Source organism: Bipolaris oryzae (assembly GCF_000523455.1).
Source record: "Bipolaris oryzae ATCC 44560 unplaced genomic scaffold scaffold_106, whole genome shotgun sequence".
NCBI classification, from domain to species: domain Eukaryota; kingdom Fungi; phylum Ascomycota; class Dothideomycetes; order Pleosporales; family Pleosporaceae; genus Bipolaris; species Bipolaris oryzae.
In genome coordinates, this window is record NW_006911382.1 from 25,244 (window position 1) to 47,274 (window position 22,031).

The 22,031-nt window shown below is 53.3% G+C and overlaps 7 protein-coding genes across 7 annotated transcripts; 4 read left to right on the forward strand and 3 right to left on the reverse strand.

Annotated features, from left to right (window-relative positions):
* Positions 1-235: 235 nt before the first annotated feature.
* On the forward strand, positions 236-1,684 carry COCMIDRAFT_27927 (uncharacterized protein; the record flags this gene model as incomplete). The annotated part of the gene is made up of 1 exon (XM_007691677.1): positions 236-1,684. One exon carries the CDS (start codon positions 236-238, stop codon positions 1,682-1,684), a length of 1,449 nt encoding a protein of 482 aa, XP_007689867.1.
* A 213-nt stretch (positions 1,685-1,897) lies between these two features.
* Positions 1,898-3,407, reverse strand: COCMIDRAFT_100449 (uncharacterized protein; the record flags this gene model as incomplete). Its single annotated transcript, XM_007691696.1, has 2 exons — positions 1,898-3,094; positions 3,162-3,407. 2 exons carry the CDS (start codon positions 3,405-3,407, stop codon positions 1,898-1,900), a joined length of 1,443 nt encoding a protein of 480 aa, XP_007689886.1.
* A 614-nt stretch (positions 3,408-4,021) lies between these two features.
* COCMIDRAFT_100377 (uncharacterized protein) lies at positions 4,022-4,972 on the reverse strand (the record flags this gene model as incomplete). Its single annotated transcript, XM_007691697.1, has 7 exons — positions 4,022-4,131; positions 4,186-4,288; positions 4,340-4,384; positions 4,435-4,614; positions 4,664-4,759; positions 4,842-4,895; positions 4,943-4,972. 7 exons carry the CDS (start codon positions 4,970-4,972, stop codon positions 4,022-4,024), a joined length of 618 nt encoding a protein of 205 aa, XP_007689887.1.
* Positions 4,973-6,567: 1,595 nt separating this feature from the next.
* Positions 6,568-9,694, forward strand: COCMIDRAFT_27930 (uncharacterized protein; the record flags this gene model as incomplete). Its single annotated transcript, XM_007691678.1, has 3 exons — positions 6,568-6,682; positions 6,751-8,538; positions 8,592-9,694. 3 exons carry the CDS (start codon positions 6,568-6,570, stop codon positions 9,692-9,694), a joined length of 3,006 nt encoding a protein of 1,001 aa, XP_007689868.1.
* A 453-nt stretch (positions 9,695-10,147) lies between these two features.
* On the reverse strand, positions 10,148-13,634 carry COCMIDRAFT_6974 (uncharacterized protein; the record flags this gene model as incomplete). Its single annotated transcript, XM_007691671.1, has 4 exons — positions 10,148-10,877; positions 10,937-12,454; positions 12,529-13,493; positions 13,551-13,634. 4 exons carry the CDS (start codon positions 13,632-13,634, stop codon positions 10,148-10,150), a joined length of 3,297 nt encoding a protein of 1,098 aa, XP_007689861.1.
* Positions 13,635-14,522: 888 nt separating this feature from the next.
* COCMIDRAFT_100444 (uncharacterized protein) lies at positions 14,523-15,805 on the forward strand (the record flags this gene model as incomplete). Its single annotated transcript, XM_007691698.1, has 2 exons — positions 14,523-14,705; positions 14,780-15,805. The coding sequence occupies 2 exons, from the start codon at positions 14,523-14,525 to the stop codon at positions 15,803-15,805; spliced, it is 1,209 nt and encodes a 402-aa protein (XP_007689888.1).
* A 1,132-nt stretch (positions 15,806-16,937) lies between these two features.
* COCMIDRAFT_27933 (uncharacterized protein) lies at positions 16,938-21,107 on the forward strand (the record flags this gene model as incomplete). The annotated part of the gene is made up of 2 exons (XM_007691679.1): positions 16,938-19,778; positions 19,863-21,107. 2 exons carry the CDS (start codon positions 16,938-16,940, stop codon positions 21,105-21,107), a joined length of 4,086 nt encoding a protein of 1,361 aa, XP_007689869.1.
* Between the last annotated feature and the right edge of the window lie 924 nt (positions 21,108-22,031).

Consider the following 22,031-nt stretch of genomic DNA (forward strand, 5'->3'; position numbering starts at 1 on the left):
GGACAGCGTCAACGGTGTGCATCAACAGTCGTGGTTGCGGGACAACTGCAGGGATAATTGCAAATCATTTTCAAGACTACCCATACTTCTGCAATACACTACGGACACTTACCTTGTTGCGTCATTCTTAGAAACACGATCGGGAGACTTTCACTTCGCGCGTGGAGCCTTCGAGCTGACCTTCCTTCCACCGTTGATGTTCATCGCATCATCGATCAAACGCGCAGCCACAGTCATGGCCACTTCCCCCAAAGAGAGCAGGAAAAAGGTGCTTGAGGGCATATTTGCCGTCAACAAGACTCAATGGGCATCCTCAGCAGGCGTGCTACGCGACCTGCAGGAGCACTTTGCTCGTTCCTCACTCCTCGCGCCTTGGCTTGAGAGCCAAAAACGGTCACTTATCCTGTCCCACGCAAAACAGAAGCATATCAATAATCTCAAGGTAAAGCTGGGTCATGGCGGCACTCTTGATCCAATGGCTACTGGTGTCTTGATTGTCGGGCTGGGAAGAGGCACAAAGTGTCTGCAGCGTTTTCTGGAATGCACAAAGACATACGAATGCGTCGTGCTATTTGGTGCTGCTACAGACAGCTACGACGCTGTTGGAAAGATAGTTAGCAAGGCGCCATACGAACATGTCACAAAGGAGCTGGTAGAAGAGAAACTGGCGCAGTTCCGTGGCAAGATTATGCAGAAGCCAAGTGTCTTTTCAGCGCTCAAGGTCGACGGCAAGAAAATGTATGAATACGCAAGAGAGGGTAAGGAGATACCCGAGGTAGCTGCGCGACCCGTGGAAGTGGAGGAGCTAGAGCTTGTTGAGTGGCTGGAACCAGGAAGCCATGAGTACGCGTGGCCAAAGGACGAGGTCGATGGTGTCGAGATGGAAGGCGCGAAAAAGCTACTTGGCATTAGAGAGGAAGATGCAAAGATCCATGCCAATACCATGGCGAGGAAGGGACGAAAACGATCGCGTTCTCCCGAGAGCGATGGCGTAGAAGGCGCCGGAAAGCAGCCAAAGATGCCCAAGTCAGAGACAGAACTAGCCATATCTGGTGCTTTACCATCACAAGATACGCCAGCAGAGGCGGCCGAGACCACCCAGGATGAGACTACGCAAGCCGCTACTAATTCAGCACTACCGACAGAAGAAAAGCCAGAGCCCACATCCGAGCAGACAGAGATAGCAGATCAAGGACAGCCATCAAACGAGGAATCTACCACATCCGCACAGTCACCACCACAACCTCCAGCAGCCCGGCTCCGCATGACCGTCACATCAGGCTTCTACGTCCGCTCCCTCTGTCACGACCTCGGCCTCGCCTGCTCCTCCCTAGGCCTCATGTCCTCACTAATCCGCTCACGCCAAGGCGCCTACACACTCGGCCAAAACGTGATTGAACTCTCTGACTTCGAGTCCGCCGAGAAATGGGAACCGCAGCTACAGCAGCAGCTGGAAGAATTCATGGAAAAAGAAGGGTGGGAGGCCGAAGAGCTAGAAGATGACGAGACGTGGCAGGAGAAGAAAAAGGAGCGGTTGAGTGAGAGGAAAGACGAGGATCGCGAGAGGAGCTATCGTGGTGGTGGTGGTGGTGGTGGGGGCGGCAAGAATAAGTGGAACAAGGGTAAAGGCAAGTACTCGCGGAATCAGTACTCCAAGAACATGGATGGCGGGAAGAAGGAATAGTAGGAATGGCAAGAACAATCTTGCTCGTATAATAATGATATTGGTCGATATCTATTCTGTAAATGGACAATGAAAAAAAAATTATATGACAAATATCCCATCCTGCCCCGTATCTATATGAGAAAAAAATTCCAACACCATTACTGCGCCCCAGACTCGAAAGGGCAACAGCGGTAAATGCAATGAAGATGCTCTCAAAAACGACAAAAAGACTCAAACCTCAGACCTCGAGTTTCGTCGACTCAAACTTTGCCGCACGCTCTGAAAACTCCCACGTGCACTCGTATCCGCCGAACCTTGCACCTCATCCTTTCTATCTTCATGATTGATAAAGAGAAACGAAATTACCATGATGGCAGCACCCACCCAGTAGAGCGCACTCGCGTACTGGGCATCGAGCAGCATCTGGCCAACCAAGGAACACGGAATCGTCAGACTGAGACCAACGGTAACAACAAGGGGAGACGTGAGGAACATGGCGTAGGCCCAGCAAAAGTCCGACACAAGCGACGATGCACTGTTGATAAGCACAATATTGAGAATGCGCGTGGTGGGCGGGAGTTCAAACTGCTCGATGCCCGTGAGGTGGAGGATGATGAAACCAGGCCAGAGAAGCACGACATTTGCCAACCCCACCAATCCAAAGAAGAGCGGCATATTGACTTTTGTCTCATCTCCAATTTTGGCCTTCATGAACACAGTGTAGAAGCCGTAGAGAACTGCAGAGACAAACGCCATGACGTCGCCAATCGCCAGTTCACGGGGTGTTTTGTGAGGAAAGGTACCCCGGTTTTCGTCCGTTTCGCCGGATACATCGACCAGGGAGATCAGGACGACACCGCTTAGGGATGCGAGAACGCCGACGAGCTTGAGCACGGTAAAGCGCTCCACGCGCATTATGGAACCGAGCAGGAGCGTCCAGATGCTCGATGTAGAAGACAGGATGGTAGAGCTGGCGACTGTCGTGTACTCGAGACAACCTGCTGCAAAGTAATTTGCTAGAAACCAGAGGATGCAAAACTCGAGAGCTAGTTTGGCTGTATCGTGTAGTGTTAATCCCCCTGTGTCTGTGACATGTCCCACATCTTTTCCGCTACCGAGGTTCAGGGACCCTGGGGCTGATGATGAGAGCAACACTTCGGTCGCTTCGTCGTTCCTGGACTCGTGCGATGGTACCAAGGAAGAGCTAGATTCATGTTCGCGGAGTAGTGTCCATTTCCCTGTCTGGCGTTGCAAAAGATTATAGATGTGTGTGACGAACGGCTGTCGAGGCTGGCGCGCAGTATTTGGTTGGCGGTAGTCGCTCCATAGGCAGTGCAAGAGCATGGGTAGTAGCGGCAGAATGAAGAAGGACGTGTTTACGTAGGTTACGAAGTAGGGTTTCGAATAGGAGTTATCTGCGAAAATAGTCTGTTCATACGTCAGTCGAGATGCCATGCGGATGCGACATGTCGTATCATGTGGAAGAGCAACGTACGCTGGCCAGAAAATTACTCGCAGTCCATAGAAACACGGTCGCAAGCAGGAATCCTATGCCGATAGCGTGTCTGACCTTGCTCGACCATGCTCCCCTCCCATCCTTCCCGTCCACCCACTGGCTGGCTTCGGTCGCGGGACTGTCGAGATAGTCTTGGGAGCGCATAAATGCACTCTCGTCAGAGACATCGCTGATGCGCGGGCTGATGGGTGTCGTTTCGACGAGCTCTTCTCGCCTGGGTATCATGGTGGAGAGATGTGGTAGAAACTATGGCGGGTGTGCTCGTGTGATTGCGCAAGCTGGTCAGGGAGGGTCTTCGGGGATGAACGGAGTCAGGGTTGGAGATTGCGTCGACGCATGAAACAGGATCCAAGTGCCCATCAATTGATCAGTGAACGAGCGGACGCCAGGAGGTGGGCAGGTGAGGTTGCACGGAGTGCTTCGGAGGGACACGCGGACAGATGCGAAGTATTGCGTCGATTCGGGGGTTTCATTAGCCTTCTTGTCTCAGGTGGGCGTGGTCACGGCCCGCCACAGCCCACCCACGGTTGGTGTGGCTTGCCGACGCCGCTGCGGCTATTCGGCCCAAGCCACGCGATCACGCTTTTACCAACTTATCGACATGACCTGCAATGCTCGTATAGCCGAGGTGTTTGTATTGTGTATTTAGTATATGCAGCTACATAGACTCGCAAACGATGAAATCCGTCAAAAAGAGTACGTTGCAGAAAATGCTTCTCCTGCAAAAAAGTATGCCAAAACACCAGACGCCATATCAACTCCACATGCAAGGCGGCGTTTCGGCATAAACATATCCACTAATCTTGTTATCGGCCATGCCCGTTCTGTCAGCGTGTCCACTAGCATGCGCAACCGCCCTCGTTTCCCTTGAGGTCAATCGGGATCGTCTCGGGGAAGTCGTTGCTGAAATCGCCGACATCTTCTTGCGCCAAAGCTTGTCGTGCAATGACTACGCATGTCAGCTACTAGAAACCGGATTTTGCAGTATAGACATTTCAAGTACCTTCAAAAGCTTGTTCGACGTTGATGGCCTCCTTGGCGCTCGTCTCGAAATAAGGAATGCCGCCCTTTGATTGGCAAAAGGCCATGGCGCGCTTGGACGAAATCTACTTGTCTGTCAGGCCAGTTCACAGACCGGGTGCACGATGCGCACTCACCATGCGTTTGCTTTCTTCCACATCAATCTTGTTGCCAATGACAACCTGCGTTGGTCAGTAGCTGCCCTGTTGCTGCATCGTGCATGTCCACTTACGAAGGGAAAGCTCTCTGGGTCCATGGGGCTAGCCTGGACGAGAAACTCGTCTCTCCAGCTATCGAGGGTGTCGAAACTCTTGGAGTTATTCACGTCGTATACGAGCACGCAACAGTCGGCGCCACGGTAAAAGGCCACTCCCAGCGATTGGAAGCGCTCCTGGCCAGCTGTGTCCCAGAGCTTGGTTCCGTTAGCCTATTGTTCACTAGTACAGCCAGTGCAAACGCACCTGCATGGTGACGAGCCTGTCGTCAACGAGCACTTCCTTGGTCAGGAAATCGGCCCCGATGGTTGCTTTGTAGCTTGCGCTGAACTTCTTGTTGACCTGGTCACTTTGTATAAGCACTGCGATGAGGATTCGAACAGGCGCCTTGTCGGTCGAGAGCTGGACTGGGAGGGGTTCGTACATATTGGTTCATCAAGCTCGTTTTGCCGACCCCGCTGTCTCCGAGGATGATGACCTGGGCGCATTAGCAGTAGTTCAATATATTTTGAGAAGCTTCAGTACCTTGAGAAGGACCTTCTTTCTTGAAGCCATGGTGTGCAGCGTATGTGGAGCGTGTGAAGACTAGGGAGTGCGCAATTGACTCAAGGCGCGAAGCTCAGTAGTCTGCGACGTCAAGTCGGTTCTGGATGCGGGGTTATGTGACGAGAAGGTCGATGGTCGCTGAAGGGCTGTACAGCTCTGGGAGATGTCGTCTCGAGGAACCGAGAAAAGAAGATGGGGTTTGGGGCGCAGGTACGGTGAGCAAGTGTACAGCTATGGTGCCAACAATGGATGATGGTTGATGTCAAGGCTGCGCACGGGCCGCACGCTAGCTGGCTGCCCCATCATTTGATAACATCTGAGCTTGGTCCAGCCGCGCGCGCACATGACCATGCATTCACCCCTGCTTCCTAGTACGGATGTGTAGTAAGTATAAACAACGATACATGTTGCTGATAAACATTGGGGTGTCCTTTGTCTCAAGCGCTCGAAATCATGTCTTGTGTCAATTGTTGGATGTTTTGGTTGTATTTTTGACATCACTGCATCTCTACTCTAGGAAACTCCAAGTCAATTCTCTCTTTTTTTTAAAAAAAAAAACTAAAAAAAAACTCAATGCCAGCGTGTGTATTGAGTTCTGCACTCTGGAGCTATGTTTAGTGATAGCAATCTAAGGTGTAACCTCTGAAGGACTAGTTGACAGAAATGCGGGTTGTTAGTGCTATGTAAGAGTCTCGATTTTGAGACTGCAGCTACGGTAATCAATGGTTGGAGAGGGATGCTAATCCTATGGTTTCCCAGGGCTTGATAAAGACTCGATAAGGTTTTGTCGTCTAGGCATACCGTGCGGACCCGGCCTGACGGTCACCAATTATTGTTATTACTGTTCAGAGATTCGTAATTGGCCGGGGTAAGGGTGATGTTTGCCCGGGTACCGAGGCGCAGGAGGTATAATGTAAGACCACTACAGTAACTGCCCGGAACAAGTTTCCAGGCGGGGCAATGGGCAAGCTGTAGTATATGTAAGTAGTAGTGCAGTAGTGCCGGTGGAGAGCCGCGAGGAGAAGACGATTGAATATAAAGAGAGGGTACTGTACTGTACCACCGGGACACTGCACGAGGGCGTCACATGGCACGAGCAGTGCAATCACTTTGTAGGCATAGGCGCACACCGCGGGCGGTGAGGGCTGGACTCGATTGCAGGCCAAAGACGGTTCTGTGGGATTGGCCGAGTGGTGAGCGCCAGGCCTGATGTGGCTGCCAACTTGCCAACCCCCCGCGCTCGTGACTGGGGCGGGCGGGCGGCTCCCAATCCGGTGGGAGGCCGGATCTGGGGGTGAATAGAAAGATGCATGCACGCATGTACAGTCAGCCAGTGCGCGCAACCTTCACATACACACACCCACAGATTCTTCATTGTCCAAGACGACGCTCCTATCGGCGTTACTACTACTCCCACTACTACCGTGTGCCCACCCATACCCCGCATACCCAAGGCCAGGCCCATGCAGGTACCCATGCGGAGCCATTGACGAGCCACAGCCCCAGCCCCAGCCCAGCCCAGCCCTCAGCAGCGCCGGCCTCTCCTCTCAGCCGTCGCAAGCCGACCGAACGACTGTCTGGTCCAGTCCAGTCCACCACCAAACATGTCCACGACTGCCTCCAATACGTCTCCACCAGCGCGCTCCCAGACTGCCACGGCCCAGCACACTCGCACCTACCAGGCCTGCATCCCCTGCCGCCGCCGCAAGGTCCGCTGCGGTATGTCCTTACCACCACTCGACCGCCTGCGCAGTGCTGCTTGCTGATACTGCCCTCGCGGCCTCTAGATCTCGGCCCCGTCGACAATCCCCACGACCCGCCATGTGTGCGCTGCCGGCGCGAGAGCAAGGAGTGCTTCTTCTCTGCCACGCGCCGCAAGAGAAAGACCGACGACGGCGAGGAATATGACGAAGCCGACGACTACGAGATCCGCAATGCCCGCAAGCGCCAGCGCTCCGATGGCCTGCAAGAGCCCCTCACAATCACCACGGCCAACTCAACCGCCTACATCTCCCAGCCCTTGACCCCCGGCGGCTCCATCGGTCGCTACGAGCCTCTGCGCCGCCCAAACACTTCGGCCGGCCAGTCGTCGCAGCACAATGACGAAGAAGACCAAAAGGTAAACAACGAGACCCTGGCCACGCTGCAGACGGGCGAGGTCTACAGCGGACATGACGCCCTCAACCTGCTCTTCGAGGCTGCCGGCATGAACGCCCACCACCGCACCGGAAGCAGCTCCAGTCTACAGCGCCCCAACCTCGGCAGCACTCCAGGCTCCCAGACAAACTTCGCCAGCCCCCGCCCCAACCTGTCACATGCCCGCACAAACTCGCGCCCTACCGTCGAGCCCTCGGTCGACCCTGCTATCCAGCAGCCCTTGTTGCCGGACCCCCCCAACGAAGCCGCCTTTGCGGATGCAGTGCGCGCCTGGTCCAAGTTCCGCTTTGTTCGCGCCGGTTGGCTCACTGCGAAAGAGGCCATTGCCTATATTGACTACTTCTACGCCTTCCTATCTCCCCTCACTCCCATTGTCGTGCCAGACTACCGCGATCATGCCTTCCACGCAAAGCTGCTCAAGGAGGAGCCCATGCTGGTCATTACCCTCCTGACAATTTCAGCTCGCTATTCACAACCTAGCGGATCCAGTGGTGTTGGCGCCACATCTAGGTCATATCTCATCCATGAAAAGCTATGGAAGTACCTGCAGGGCATGATAGATCGCATGATCTTCGGTCAGGAGCAGTTTGGCGGTGGATTCTGCGGCGCTGGACAACAGCCTGGGTCCGACGTGAACCCTCTGTCGCGCAAGGGCCTTCGAACACTCGGCACTGTCGAGAGCCTGATGCTGCTCACAGAATGGCATCCGCGCGCCCTCCATTTTCCACCTGGTGATGACGATGATGAACTCATTCTGCCCGATGATCCATACGAATCAGGTCCCAAAGCCGACATGTACAAGGAGGTGGGCGACAAGCGTATCGACAGCTGGCTCGAGCCGTGCTGGCGTAGCGATCGCATGTGCTGGATGTTGCTCGGTAATGCCATGACGCTTGCCTTTGAGATTGGCGTGTTTGATGAAACCAATGAGACCGAGTTCGAGGAAGCCAACCAGCACTTGTCGCATGCCACAGTCAAGGCTTATTATCGTCGGAAAAACCATTTGCGTGATCTTCTGATTATATATGTCACGCAGACTAGTGGCAGGTTAGGGCTGACGTCCATGCTTCCCAAGATTGATCGCGACGAAAGCCTGACCGGCGCTCCTTCGCCACTAGAGCTATACAAGGACCGCATCAGTCGCATCAAAGCCCCTCCTGCTCAGTTTGGCATGCGCTCAGACGGACAGCGTCTTCCTCTTGAGTCCATCGCCACACAGGAGCGCCATGCCATTCAGGATCTCGTACTTGACTTTTGGCAGCGCATTGCCAAGATTATGGAGATGGGTAACCTCAAGTTGTTTTCAAACCGGCGCAAGACGCGCGAGCTTCTCAAGACGGGCACGTACGAAGAGATGCTCAAGTTCTTCCAAGGGCCTTTGGCAGAATGGAGGAAATGCTTTGACCGAGCGCCTCAAGGTATGTGCAGTTCGATTCGTGTACTTGAGTACCTTGTGTCTGACTTGTGATAGTGCCTACTCAGCTCCGTCATGTTCTCATTATTGAGTTCGAGTATACACGCGTCTATCTCAACTCACTAGCCTTACAAGCAGTCGTGGAGCGCTGTACGCACAACACTCCACTCCAAACACATGCCCAGCCAAACGTTGTCAATGGCCGTGCTACCAACGGCAATGAGGATGGTGGGGCAATACCCTTTAGCACGCTGGTCAAATGGTATGCCAACGATCGCCACTACATCAACGAAGTCATTGATGCGTCCCGCAACGTGCTCAAAGTTGTCGTTGATGGCCTCCATCCAGGTGGCTACCTGCGACATGCGCCTGTGCGCACCTTCTTCCGTATTGTCAGTGTAGCCATCATTCTGCTCAAGACATTTGCACTAGGTGCAACTGAAGAGGACGTTGCCGTTAGTCTAGGCCTACTCAGCAGTTCCGTCGACGCATTGCGAACAAGTATCGTAGACGATGTGCATGTCGGTAATCGCTTTGCCGACCTGGTCGAGACACTGACCCATCGTATCCGTTCTCGATTCGTGCGCCTTACAGCTAATGGGTCAACCGGCATTTCCCGAGCTGGCAGCAAGAGTCCAGTCCAAGCACCAATGATGCCTCCACCTTCTGCACTCAACAACACCAACCATCTCGCACCACCATACATGGGGTCTCAGCAAACGGGCTTTTCGGGATCTGGTACCAGTGTTCCCGGATCACCCAGCATGGGACTGAGTACGAGTGGGCGGGCAACCCCTCTGTGGGGCATCTCATCTGAGCCATACGATCCAAATTCGAACAGTATATCCATTATGCCACCACCAGGCAACTACACCAACTTTTCTGCAAACACCAATGGCAACAACCACAACAACACCAACGCCAATGGCAATGGCACAAACTCCAATGGAACCAATGGCACACAGTGGGGCCAGTGGACAAACAACGGTGGTGGTGGCTGGGGTACAGGCCACGATCAAGACTGGCTTGCTTTACCCCTCGACCCACTGCTGGATCAGTGGGGTGCAGAGATTAACCAGACGGCCATGGGACCGGACATTGGAGGCATGGACATGTTGGATATCTTGTTGAATATGGGAGGACCGCCTGGTAGTGCATAAACATATACGTGGGTTTTTGTTCATCTTTCTTTTCTTTTCTTTTTCTCCTTACGAGGTTTGGGTTATGTCTCTGGGTAATTTCAGGCTGATCAGGGGGGTAGGGGGGGGGGGGTTCTTTATTGGGGTTTTGCATGAATTACGATACGTATGAAGAAGAAAGAATGGGAGTTAATGGCAATCTGGATAATGACATGTTTTAGCCACCAAGGGGAAAAGTTATAAAGGAGGGTTCTTTTTTTCAAATTTTCCAAATTCTAGTATATGCTGCTGTTCTCTATTTGAAATGAAAAAGAAATCGAAAACAAGATGAAGAGTCTACGATAGGAATTTCTGATAGGATCAAAAAAATTCTCATTACATCGTTCACGATAATACATCTCATGTTCCAATAGCATATATAATTTTTTCTGAGAAAAAAAAAATAACTTTTCCGTACCCAAACCACATACACACTTACCTCTTAAGCGTCTTCTGCTTCTCTGCATCAACCACGACCTTCTCCCCCGCAACACGGAGTCCCTTGCGCTTCCTCACCTTATCCACATACCTCTTTGCCACATTCTCGCGGTCTGCAAGCTCACCCAGATCCTCAAGCTCATCTTCAGTAAAAGGGACCCAAAAGGGGTCTTCGTCGAGCATTTCGAATCCCGCAAAGCGGAGCTGAGGCGACGCCGAGCCAGAACTCCTCTTGCGGATTTCGTCGCTGAATCCAAAAGATTCGGCGACGGGGAGGAGCGCATTGATAGTGAATGTTTGGGATCCCGTGGTGGATGCGGATGACGTCGACGACAGGGTTTCGCTGAGAATGGTGCCGCGGCGACGAGTCAGGACGGCGTAGACGCGACCCAGGACATCGGTCGAGGCTTGGATTTCGCAGCTGTACATTGCGAGGAGCATGCGGGGGGACCAGTCGAGGAAGCCCTGATGGATGGACGAGCGCACGGCTTTGATGACTTCGCCCGTGAGGCGGCCGCGGTCTTGCTGTGCGCCTTCGTCTTCGCCCAGGTTTAGTGTCACGGATTCTAAAAATACGGCGATGCCTTGCACGGGCTCTGCGCAGCAAGGGCCTTGGGCTGTGGCTAGCTGGAAGGCGTAGGCAATGGTTGAGGAAAAGGTGCGGGGGGATATTGTACGATCTGATGGCTCTTCTGCGTCTGGGTCGGGAGACGATGAGTCGCGTAGTCTGGGATGTTCGTTAGCACGTTGGGAAAAACAATAGTCAATAAATCATCAGAGACTTACGCCTTGCTGCAGATGCCATCTGGGGTTGCATCGACGAGAATATTAGGTCCTATTCTTCGAGGCCCAAACGCAGTAATCTTCTCAATCACGTCAGTCCACACTTCCTTCTGTCCCTTTGCTTCGGCAAAAGCTTCCTTGAGTTGCTTCTTGAACTCATCTAAGCTGAGACTCTGTCCTATTTCGCGTTTCTCCGCTTCTTGGATGCCATCGTCTTCATTTCCATGCTCTTGATGTTCTGCATTCCCGCCCTCGTCTTCTGCTCGTCGGTCCGAGTATAATTTTTTGATAGCGCCAGCGTTCTTTCCTAAGAAATCCGTGACGCTGGCTGGTAGTGGGCGTACCCGCAGGCGTACTGACACCTGCTTGCTTGCTGTCTCGCCAATAACAGTGCCCCTGGGTAGATTAGGGTCCTTTGGCGGATTCATCTCAGCCGCTGCGACAATCGATTCTCGGTAAGGCACGATGGGCTCGCCAGCCTGTATTTCGCACTTGGCGAATCGTTCTTTCAAATCCTTCAAACATCTCTCCAAGTGCAGTTCTCCCGCAGTGAGAATTACGTGCTCTCCACTAGGTAGTTGCTCGTATTCTGCGCACGGGTCGCTCTGAACAAGGAGTTTCAAGCCCCTGATCATCTTGTCCAAATCATAAGGGTTCTCAGGCTCGAGAGCAACACGGACGATTGGCTCAGTGCCCATCTGGACACCAGCCAGGTTGACAGCTCCGGGCAATTGGGAACACAGTGTTCCGGACTTGAGTATGTGTCCTTCGAGTCCACCAATTCCAAAGACGACGCCCGCAGGTACTGAGGTCAAGGGCTCCAAGCCGCGGCCCATCATGAGATACAAAGCCGTGATCTTGACCTTTTGGGGTTCGGGTGTAGCGTGTGGATTTGCAGGAGTGAACTTTGGGCCGAGCACGTATACTTCATCGCCCACGTTGAGAGTTCCGGAGAAGATACGCGAGAAACCGATCAGGTGTTCTGCCTCTTCCTCAGCTGCCTCAGCCTCCTCTACCGGAGTCTCGGTTTCTCCAATGGTCGAAGAGCCCAGAGCATCTGTGACACTGCCAACATCTGTATCTTGGCCATTGGCGATGGCTTGCTGGCGGGCAATCTCAGCCCTCTTCTTTCTCCCCAACTCCCTTGCCTCTTCGGCAGTCAGGGCGCCGGCCCTTCGCTTGTTCTGGGGTAGCTCGCTGGAGGGTACCGAGATCATTTTGCTAACATAGGCTACGACAGGGGCACCGGCCGATGTTTTGAAATTGGTCATTGCATCTCGTACTTGTGGATCAACGTAATCGGCGCCCGGTGAGGTGTCAATGATTTCAGGCATGCGTTCGAACTGCGCCTTGGATGGGGGAGGTAGGTATTCTGTCACAGATACTAAGAGAGCGGTCGAGAGCGGAAGCCAGGCTGCGAAAAGCGCCATCAAGAGAGTCCTGGGGTCGCGGGAGCGCATAACGTGTGCAGGGAGGTTGAGGTTGAGCGACTTGGTAATCTTCTCGACCATGGTAGCATCTCTGTAATAAAAGGCATAAGTATATTACTAAAATACATGCGGAACGTATCACTCAAGGAAAGGAAATCCACGCACCCCTTCCCGTTGCTACCTCCTGTAGTGGCCTCGTACACGGCCCAGATATTGTCCAAGACGAGCTGGACAAACATGGGCTTGAGGTGTCGGCCCTTGAGATGTTTTGAGCTAAGGACACGCTTGGTCTTGGGGTCGAGGTAGAAGTCGCCCCAAAGGACTTTTTCGAGAATGGAGCGCTTGATGCCCAGCTTCTTCTCGTACAGGCCTGCAAACTGCCTCACAGTGAAAGCCCAGCCGTCAATGGCACTGCCGAAGATGACGTTGTTCTTTTCAGGGGCGAAGTAAATGTCTTCATCGTCTTTTTCCTTGTACTCGGCGGGGGTACTAGTCATGTCAATGCTGTCACCGTTTTCCAGCACAGATGAGGATCGCGTGTCAGTCTTGTCAGCAGCAGCGGCAGCGGCAGCGGCAGCGGCATTGAGGCGCTCTTCCATTTTCTCGCGCCACCGGAGATCATCCTCCATGCGCTCGCCTTGGTAGAAGCTGCCCATGACGGCGTTTACCTGTTCAAGCAGTTTACTCAAGTGCGTGTATGCTTCGGCCGGACTCATTTTGAGTTCTGTGATTAGCCTGTCCATCTTGTTGATGACGAGCAGAGGCTTTAGCTTCTCTATCCATGTCTGTCGCAGGACGGTAACAGTCTGGCTGCAGACACCCTCGACGGCATCTACGAGCACGACGGCGCCATCGCAGAGGCGGGATGCTGTAGATACCTCGTAGCTAAAGTCTATGTGTCCCGGCGAGTCTATAAGGTTGATGAGGAATTCCTTGTGCTCGGGAGCGGCGTCGGGGGCGGAGCGGCGCAGCGAGGAAAAGAAGAGGGAGATGGCCGACGACTCCATGGTGATGCCACGCAGCTGTTCATCGGGCCTCGAGTCAAGGTAGCGGATCTTGCCAGCGAGCTTGGGGGAGATGATGCCATTGGTGGCGATGAGGGCGTCGGTGAGGGACGTCTTGCCATGGTCCTACGTGGGCGTGTTTAGTGGGCGTGGATGGACGAGGCCGAGGGAGGGGCGACGTACGACGTGGGCCAGGATGCAGATGTTCCTGATGCCGTCAGCAGCCTGCTGCAGGGCGACGAGCTTTTGACTGGCAACGACAGGCATCCTGGCGGTTGCGAGTGTTTCAGTGGTGATGCAGCGAGGGCGCCCGTGCAGTGGTCAGATTGGAGGGGAGGGGTGCCTGCGGGCGCTCGTCAGGCTGCGAGTTGGCTGTGTGGGTATGCGAGGGCGCGTGGACGGGGCGAGTGAAACAATCAGGATGTGGAGCTGCAGTAACAGCAGGTCGCTACGTATCTATGTGCATGGAGTGTCACCAGCATCACCGAGTACTACTATATCCAACATGACCATCATCCCGCGTCAGGATGGCTCACTTTTTTTTGTGGAGGGGCGGCGGCGGCAGCCAAGCAGAGGTGGGTGTAAGTATGCACCAAGACGTCAGCGAGCCCACTATGGTACCGAAGCAGTAGGGGTACGACTACTGTGTAATAAGTACATAGACGGCCCGCCTGTCCAAAATGCATGTATATCCACAAAACACAGTACACATGCAGACATGGAATGTGTCTCGACGTGCTCTGCACCCTGTCCCACCAGAAGCACACATGTATGTAAGTATACATACACATGTACACATTCGCTGGTGTGACTTTGGTTGCGCCGGTCATCTGGCCGGCCATGGGCTTGGTAGGTAGCGCGGGCCCGCCCATGGCCCTGCATCGCCCCTGTCCCTGGTCCTTCGCGTATGTGCTGTGTACCTACCATGTTCCATCTCTCTCACTCTCACCCCCCCCCCAACAACAACAACACTCGGAATATACTCGACCCCCTCGACCTCCACTCCATACCCGTCCCATACATCCAAGTCCACACGCACGCACACACATACGCACACGCACACGCACACGCACACGCACACGCATACACCCTCGCTCCTGCACTTGACTGCATCCAAGCCCACCGCCCGTGAATGCAACTCCCACACCCCCCGACATGGCAGCCACACTGGACAACCACGCACCCACGCACCCGCCAGAAATGCGCCCTACCGCCATGACCCTCGACACGCCCGCCATGCCCAACTCCAAGACAATCAACACCACCGTCGACCTCATGTCGCCCGTCAACCAGAACGGCTGCTTCGAGTTTGACCGCATCATCAAGGCCGGCACCGTGGTGAAGCGCACGCGCAAGACAAAGGCACGCCCATGGCCACCGCTGCCCCAGACGTCTGCTAACTCGCCTTGTAGTCATGGAAGCCCGTCTACCTTGTCCTGCGCCCAAACTACCTTTCCATCTACAAGGACAAAGATGAGACCAAGCTGCGCCATCAGATCAACCTCACCGAGATCACCGCCGTCGCTCGCCAGCGAGACTCGAAGAAGAAGATGGACCACGTCTTTGGCATCTTCTCGCCTGCCCGCAACTACCACCTCGGCGCCTCGACCGACAAGGCCGCCCAGGAATGGGTCCACCTCATCCGCACAGAGGCTCGCATTGGCGTCGAGGACGAGGCCGACATGGCCATCCTGAGCCCAGCTCCTGACAAGGTCACTTTTGCTGCCGCAGCAGCTGCTGCTGATGCTTCTTCTTCCTCGGCCAATCGGGAAAACGTCGTCTCCAGCTCCTCCGAGGCTGAACCGCGACCCTCGAGTTCCATGGTGCCTGAGCACATGCACAGCGCCCGCCGACCCTCGCAGACTCTCAACTACTCGGGCGGCGAGTACGGCTCCATATCCGATTTTGACTTTTCCGACACAAACCAGGCCTCGCCCAACCCGCTACCCCGACAGATCACACAGGATAAGCGCACTCTTAGCCAGCACAGCAACGTTGGCGCCACGCCCGGCGACGAGCGCGTCGTCTACCACGGTTGGCTGTACATACTCAAGTCAAAAGGCGGCGTGCGCCAGTGGAAGAAGATTTGGGTTGTCCTCCGCCCCAAGTGCCTCGCCTTTTACAAGAACGACGGAGAGTACTCCGCCACGCACATCATACCTTTTACAAGCATCATCGATGCAGTCGACATTGACCCCCTCTCGCGCAGCAAGCAACACTGCATGCAAGTCATATGCGAGGAGAAGAACTACAAGTTCTGTGCATCCGACGACGATTCGCTCGCAAGATGGCTTGGAGCATTCAAGAGCCTGCTTGTCAAAAAAGACGCGCAGCAGATGCGCATCTCCCCGCCAGCCACCAACACGGCAAACACACAACCGCCGCCTGTGCCAGCATCCATACCACAACCTGCTACTGCCACTGCTACTGCCGCGTGACCACCGCCCCACCCCCTTCATCACCACTGACCCCTTTCCTTGAAGATTCTGGAACAATGTACATATGCTGGCACCGTCCATAACCGCTAATAGCGACAGCACTTCTGCATCATCTCCTCGACCAAAACGATACCATCATGATTTACGATCGCAACCGTTAGCACCGCTGCCTAGATGGCGCGCTCCGTTCGATACCAGTTGGATAACCCCTTCTGCTTGATACTGCACATCACAGCACGTCTCAGTCTCTCTATCTCTCTCTCTCTCTCTCCCCACACACACACACATCTCTTGTTTCCTTTTGTCCTTGTAGTAAGCTTGTGCAAATATATCGCTGTACACTAGTAGTGTTTTTGTAATATCCAGCACGCCCTTGAGCTGGGCTTGAATCCTATTCCTTTGTTAGGTCATCAGTCGCTTTGCTGGGCATTCAGTTGATGATGGTATCGAATTGCATATTATTACTCTAGTAATTCATGTTCAGTTGTCGTGATTGTTGATATGATTCCTGGCTTAGCATCTCTGTCTGCATCGGGCCCCGTCCCGCGGGCGGCATGACATTTCGGACCCCACAGCACGCTAACTGAACGGCAACGCTAACAATCCATCCTGCAGCTATCAGCTTAGGACCCCTATGTCGCCTCAGCTCATCATGTTCGCTCTTACATTCTTCTTTCTTTGGACACCTTCCTGTTGTCCCTCAGATCTGTTCATGCATGGAGCCCGAGACAGACTCGCAGCGACCCGATAGTCGACAATCGGATGAATGGGGCCCTACCGCCAGCTTCCATGCCAATGACAGCAGCGATGAGAAAAGCATCATTTACTTGATCGATCACCTCGGCATTCGTTATGTCCTTCCTTTCCAACAATTCAGCTCCAAAGAGGCACGTCTACCATGTTACCTTTTGATGTTTTCCCTCTGCACACATACGTATACACGCAGTCATAACCCCCGCGCTTGTGTAACTACTGACCCGTCACTATACAGGGCGCCGAGCCTCTTTTGAGGGAAATATATGCCAAGTATGGGCAGTCTTACCTCGACAGAATTGCAAAGGACGACTATGTAATAAAAAGACGGGGTGCCATCATACTCCCTAGTGTTTGGTCTGCTATTGCGAGGCCTCGGATGCATCTCGACATCGAGTTTCCACCGGAAGAGGCTGACGCTGAGGTTGATTATCGTCGACGTCCATCGTCTCGTTCTCGCTCAAAGTCACCTGCAAGCTTCCAGCGAGACGTTAATCGAGTCATTGAGCGAGATATTGAGCGAGCCCGTCCACGTGACACTGACGATAACATTCGTGTCGTAACATTCGAGGACGACTCGCAATGGGCGCCGCCGGCCCCTCGTCAGGAAAGTGACCTTGCCTCCAATACTGATTCTTCTGAAAGCGCCACGTCAACGAGCGACCAAAATTCGCCTACAGAACAAGTAGACTCGCCGGAGCCGCCCCGTGAGGTGGTCGCTCCGACGGATGTCGATGGCAACCAGCTATCCTTTCAAGTCGACACGAGGCATGTACAGAACTTTACCGGATTCAGCCAGGACCTCCAGGATAAAAGAGCCGGCACGCAGACTCAGTCGAAAAGAAAAGAGGTTGACAACTATCGTGTCGAGACGTTTCGAGTCACTAAAGCCATGATCAAAGAGACTCAAGGGCAAAACCAGCTTCAGGTCCACATTCTACCAGGGCCCGAAAACCCTCACTTGCAAGATGCAGTATCATTTACGTGGTGTCATATTTCGGCGACTGAGCTGGATTTTGCTAATTTCAGGGATGTCTGCCTGACCATGCCACACGTCAGTGATCGGCTGCGCAAACTCACTTCGGAGATGCTTACCAAGGTGTACGCGGAAAAGGTCAAGCCTTTCGACGGTGGCATGTTCATTGAGCCTGGGGCGGTTTTGCGAGCTGATGAATCAGATCAGCCAGATCCGCAGTCTGTCATTTTCGCCTGCGTCCCATATTTTGCCCTGAACACCCAAGCCAAGAGGCTTCCCCGCGCCGAGAATGAACTATTTCCACAACGAACCCTAATGCAGACATTCTACCCCTACGAGCCAGTACGCGATCGAGATGAGGAACAGTCGTACCGGAGATTTGACGACACGCGCTCCGAGAACATCATACATGTACCGAATATCTGGTTTATGATCATAGGGTCCAGTCATGTCGTATCGTGTGGCCATGTGCCACTCCCCAAGGAGATGACAAATTCAATAGCCATCATCCAAGAGAACGTCCAAAAGCTCGGGGTTGAGCCTGTTGCAGACAATGATCTGACAATGATCAAATTTTCGGACTGGGGAGAACGTGATTTTGTGTTCCCTATTTGCACTTGCAGATCTTACTTTCAGATGGAGGCGAAGGTTCGCATGATTGGATACATCTTCAACAATAAGAGTTTGGATGCCGAGATCCATTTGCAACAAAGATTCCGAGACAGCAACCGCAATCTCACACCAAACATGTGGAGGGATATCACTATGCGGAATGATCTCCTTTCAATAAATTTGGCAGTAGCAAGAGACAAAGAAACAAGCCAAACTGAAAGACATCCTACCGCGGCATACAGCGCCGACGACCGTAACAAAAGCAGAGCCGTGTCGATACCCCCTTTTTTTCATTGGCCACAATACGGTGCTGGTAAAGCAGTCAAGAACGACAAAGACGCAACGTCAGTGGATGACTCCAGTGCACAGCAACCCTCTCGTTGCCTGGAGCAGGTTGGAAAGGCTCTGACAACTACGATTCTAGAAGGAATTACTACGAATGCTGTCGACGAAACATTTACCTCGACCAGTTACTATGAATCACTGCCCAAGGCAACCTACGCAGATGCTTGTGCTGACTTTGCCAATCTTAAACATCGATGCGAAGCAGTTGAGAAAGGCGTGGCCAATCCTTCATTCCATCAGAACACGATCAACAGCCAGCGCACTAGCATTGTGGAAAGAGCGACGGAATTTTTCAATCTCTCTTGCGTGATTACTAAGCTCTTCCTCAGTGACATGGATGAGAGTAGCGTAATGAGTAAGCTATGGGGTGTCATGGTCAAAATCCAGGAGCACGTCGCCAAACTCGAAAAGTACGACCCTTGTAGTGGGAAAACTGGCAAAGACGCGGTTCCTCCAGAGGACGATGTTGACACGACTGGCAATTCTTGGCTGGTCCGCCCTATGGCTAAGCCTAGCCTATTGTCTTTTCCAGAAAATACTCCAGGATTGTCCAAGTCAATTGCAGCGTGTAAGACATGTAAAAAGTTACACTCATTTCGCAGCCAAGAAGATGCGCTTAGACATCTGCAGCGCCACACCAACCGTGAAAGTGAGCCTGGGAAGCAGCAGAAGGCTACTGAGCCGAATGGCTTACCAGATGAACAAATTCCAGCCGAGGATGTCGCTATGGATCCGCAAGCCAAGGACTGGGTCATGTCATCGGCAGAATTTTGGCATGAGCAGACAAATGCTGGGGCACTGGCAATACTCACAAAAGCATGCACTCTGGCAAAGAACATAATGGAGCAAGCTCAACAACTCATGGACGGAGTTCAAAACGAAGATGGCCAGATGTCTGAATTGTATGCTCTGCCCAAGGAGCTCTCTGAAGCATTCCGCCGCATCATTGTCTTCTTCATGGCGACTGAGCGAGCTTTGGACGACGTCGACAAGGCCCATGGACATGAATATCGATTCAAAGATCCGTATGAGCGTAGCATCCTACCATATACGGACAAAGGCCTCGATGTGTTGGTAAGATTCGAGGCAGGCGCAATGCAGTCTCTGAGAGCTGCACGTGCACATTTGTGCGAAATGGCTTCTCCTCCCCCACCGCGACGTGTGATGGAGCACCTTTCTCTAGGGCCTCAGTATGTCTGTGGCGAGCTGATTAGGAGACTATTACTGAAGCCGCTTGAGAGGCATGAAACTGTGGGTGATTTGTATCGGGAGTATATATCGAGACTTGTAGGTAACTCCATCATCTATGCCTCCGAAATTTCAAGCAGCCAGCTTGACATGGGCGAATAATGCTTAGCTAACATGATGTAGCAATTCCAAGTCAACCATCACCCGAGTAAACGGCTCCTCCGTGATCTCAATCTTCTGCAAGAAGAACTCCAAATCCTTACGTCCATCACCATGCAGCAGATGAATCTTATCAAGAACTACATCCGTGTTCTCTACGACGGATCGTATGAGAAGCCAACACCATCTCGCCAAAGCATGTTTGTGGACGAGCTGAGTTTGTTTCAAAATTGCCTTGACAATCTCAATCTTGTTCTAGAAGATTACGAGGACCTGATTCGACGCTGCAGTCCCCTGGCCAATCGTACAAAGCAGAGTCTCGAGATCAATGATGAAGACCATGGCAAGGCTATCATGGCTTTCACGGTGGTGACTGTTATTTTTCTGCCGTTGTCGTTTGCGACGAGCTATTTTGGGATGAACACTGTGGATATCCGTGACATGAACCAGAAGCAGGCGATTTTCTGGATTGTGGCCATACCGCTGACTGTGGTGACGGTCGGGGGGTGTCTACTCATTGGATATAACGGGGATCAGCTTCGCGACATGATTGCATGGCTATATCGCAGGGCAATGGGCAAGGAAGAAACTGGTACTGGAGGAGGAGGCATAAGCGTTCCACGACGGAAACGTCCACCTCATTCACTCGGAAATTCAAGCAGTACACTTCAGTCTTCAAACATGGTCAACGAAGCCGCATTTGCTATTCCCCGGCCAGCTCTAGAGTGGGGCGGTGCAGCACACTCGGGTCCGACCTGGGTAGACGCAGACGAAGCCTGGTACACAGAACGGTATGACCCACCTATGAGCAAAACAGGACTCAGCTCTCGCCCAGTAGCTCGAATGCAATCTTATGCCGAACCCACCTCTATGGCCCCGGAGCCATCGTACAGAATACAGCCCGCTTCGTACAAGCAAAGTATACGCCATGACCGCGAGTATGTCAGAACACCCCGAACCATGAATTACGATCCCTATACCGAAGCAATAGGGCGTGTTCGCTACGACTACGGTGAAGAGGATACCTACGTGCCAGGTGCACGACATGTCTTACCGCCGCGCCAAACCTATGTGTCGCCTGGGTCATTTCGGGCAGAAATGCCGATTCGTAAGCCGTCTGTCAGGATATATGAGGCTGACGCGTTGAAAGATGATGAAGCGGGTGGATACACGTGGGAGAAGAAGAGGTCACATAGAAGTCATAATCACAACAGGCGCACGCACGGCGGAAGGGTTCCTGAGACAGAGGATGATGGTTGGTATCGGTAGAAGCAGTGTGTGCACGTAGTCGGAGATGGAGCGGCGGGCTCATTTAGAAAGACGAGGAGAAAGGCCGAATACGGAATGTACATGTGGATGTATGCACATGTGTGCATATATGTTGCCAAAGGGTGTACCGACAAGTGCAATGACACATGGTAGCGAGACAGTAAGTTGGAGGGGCCCAGACAGAGACAAAAGAGCCTAGTGCATCGGCTGATCGGCCTGGATATCCATGCACGCACATCAGTCTTTGCCCAGTGGGTGTGGGATGGCGTAGGGCGGACAGATGTACTGTCTCGAAGCAGGAGGCGCTACTGCCGGGATTTGGCTGGTCACGCAAAATGCCCGGTTTTGTGCTTTTGATTCCGCCCTTGACGTGTTCGTGCGTGTGTCTACTGGTGAGCTGTGTAGCGCGTGAGGCTAGAAGGGGCAGAGAAAGCCAATGAAGTCGGGTAGGGAGATGAGATTAGTGTGGACGCGACCGAATGGGTAGCGCGACGCGAGAACAAAGCCCAGTTGGTGCGGGCGGTGGTGGTGGTGGTGGTGCTGCAACACCAACGTCGTCATCGTTTTCAGCGGTGTGGGCGGCGAGAACACACGCTAGCAGCAGACGCTAGCACTGGCTGCATGCCAAGCAAAGCTTGGTATCCAGACATGTGGCGCATCGCCATACGGCTTGCAACCAAAGAGCAGCGTGTGTGCGTATAGTAATGTCATCTCGAGGGGTGCATAGGAAGCACAAAACCCTCATTGATACTGCGCACATGGTCCTGCAGTCCTGCATAGTAGTGCCGAAAGCAGGGTAGCGTCTGTGTGCAGCGGGGCGCGTAAGAAGTGCTGGCGGAAGGGGTGGCGCCACACTCGCATCGCACGGAATCGGAGAGTGTGGCTGACAGGTTCTTGTGCCATGACGCAACCTACACGCACCAC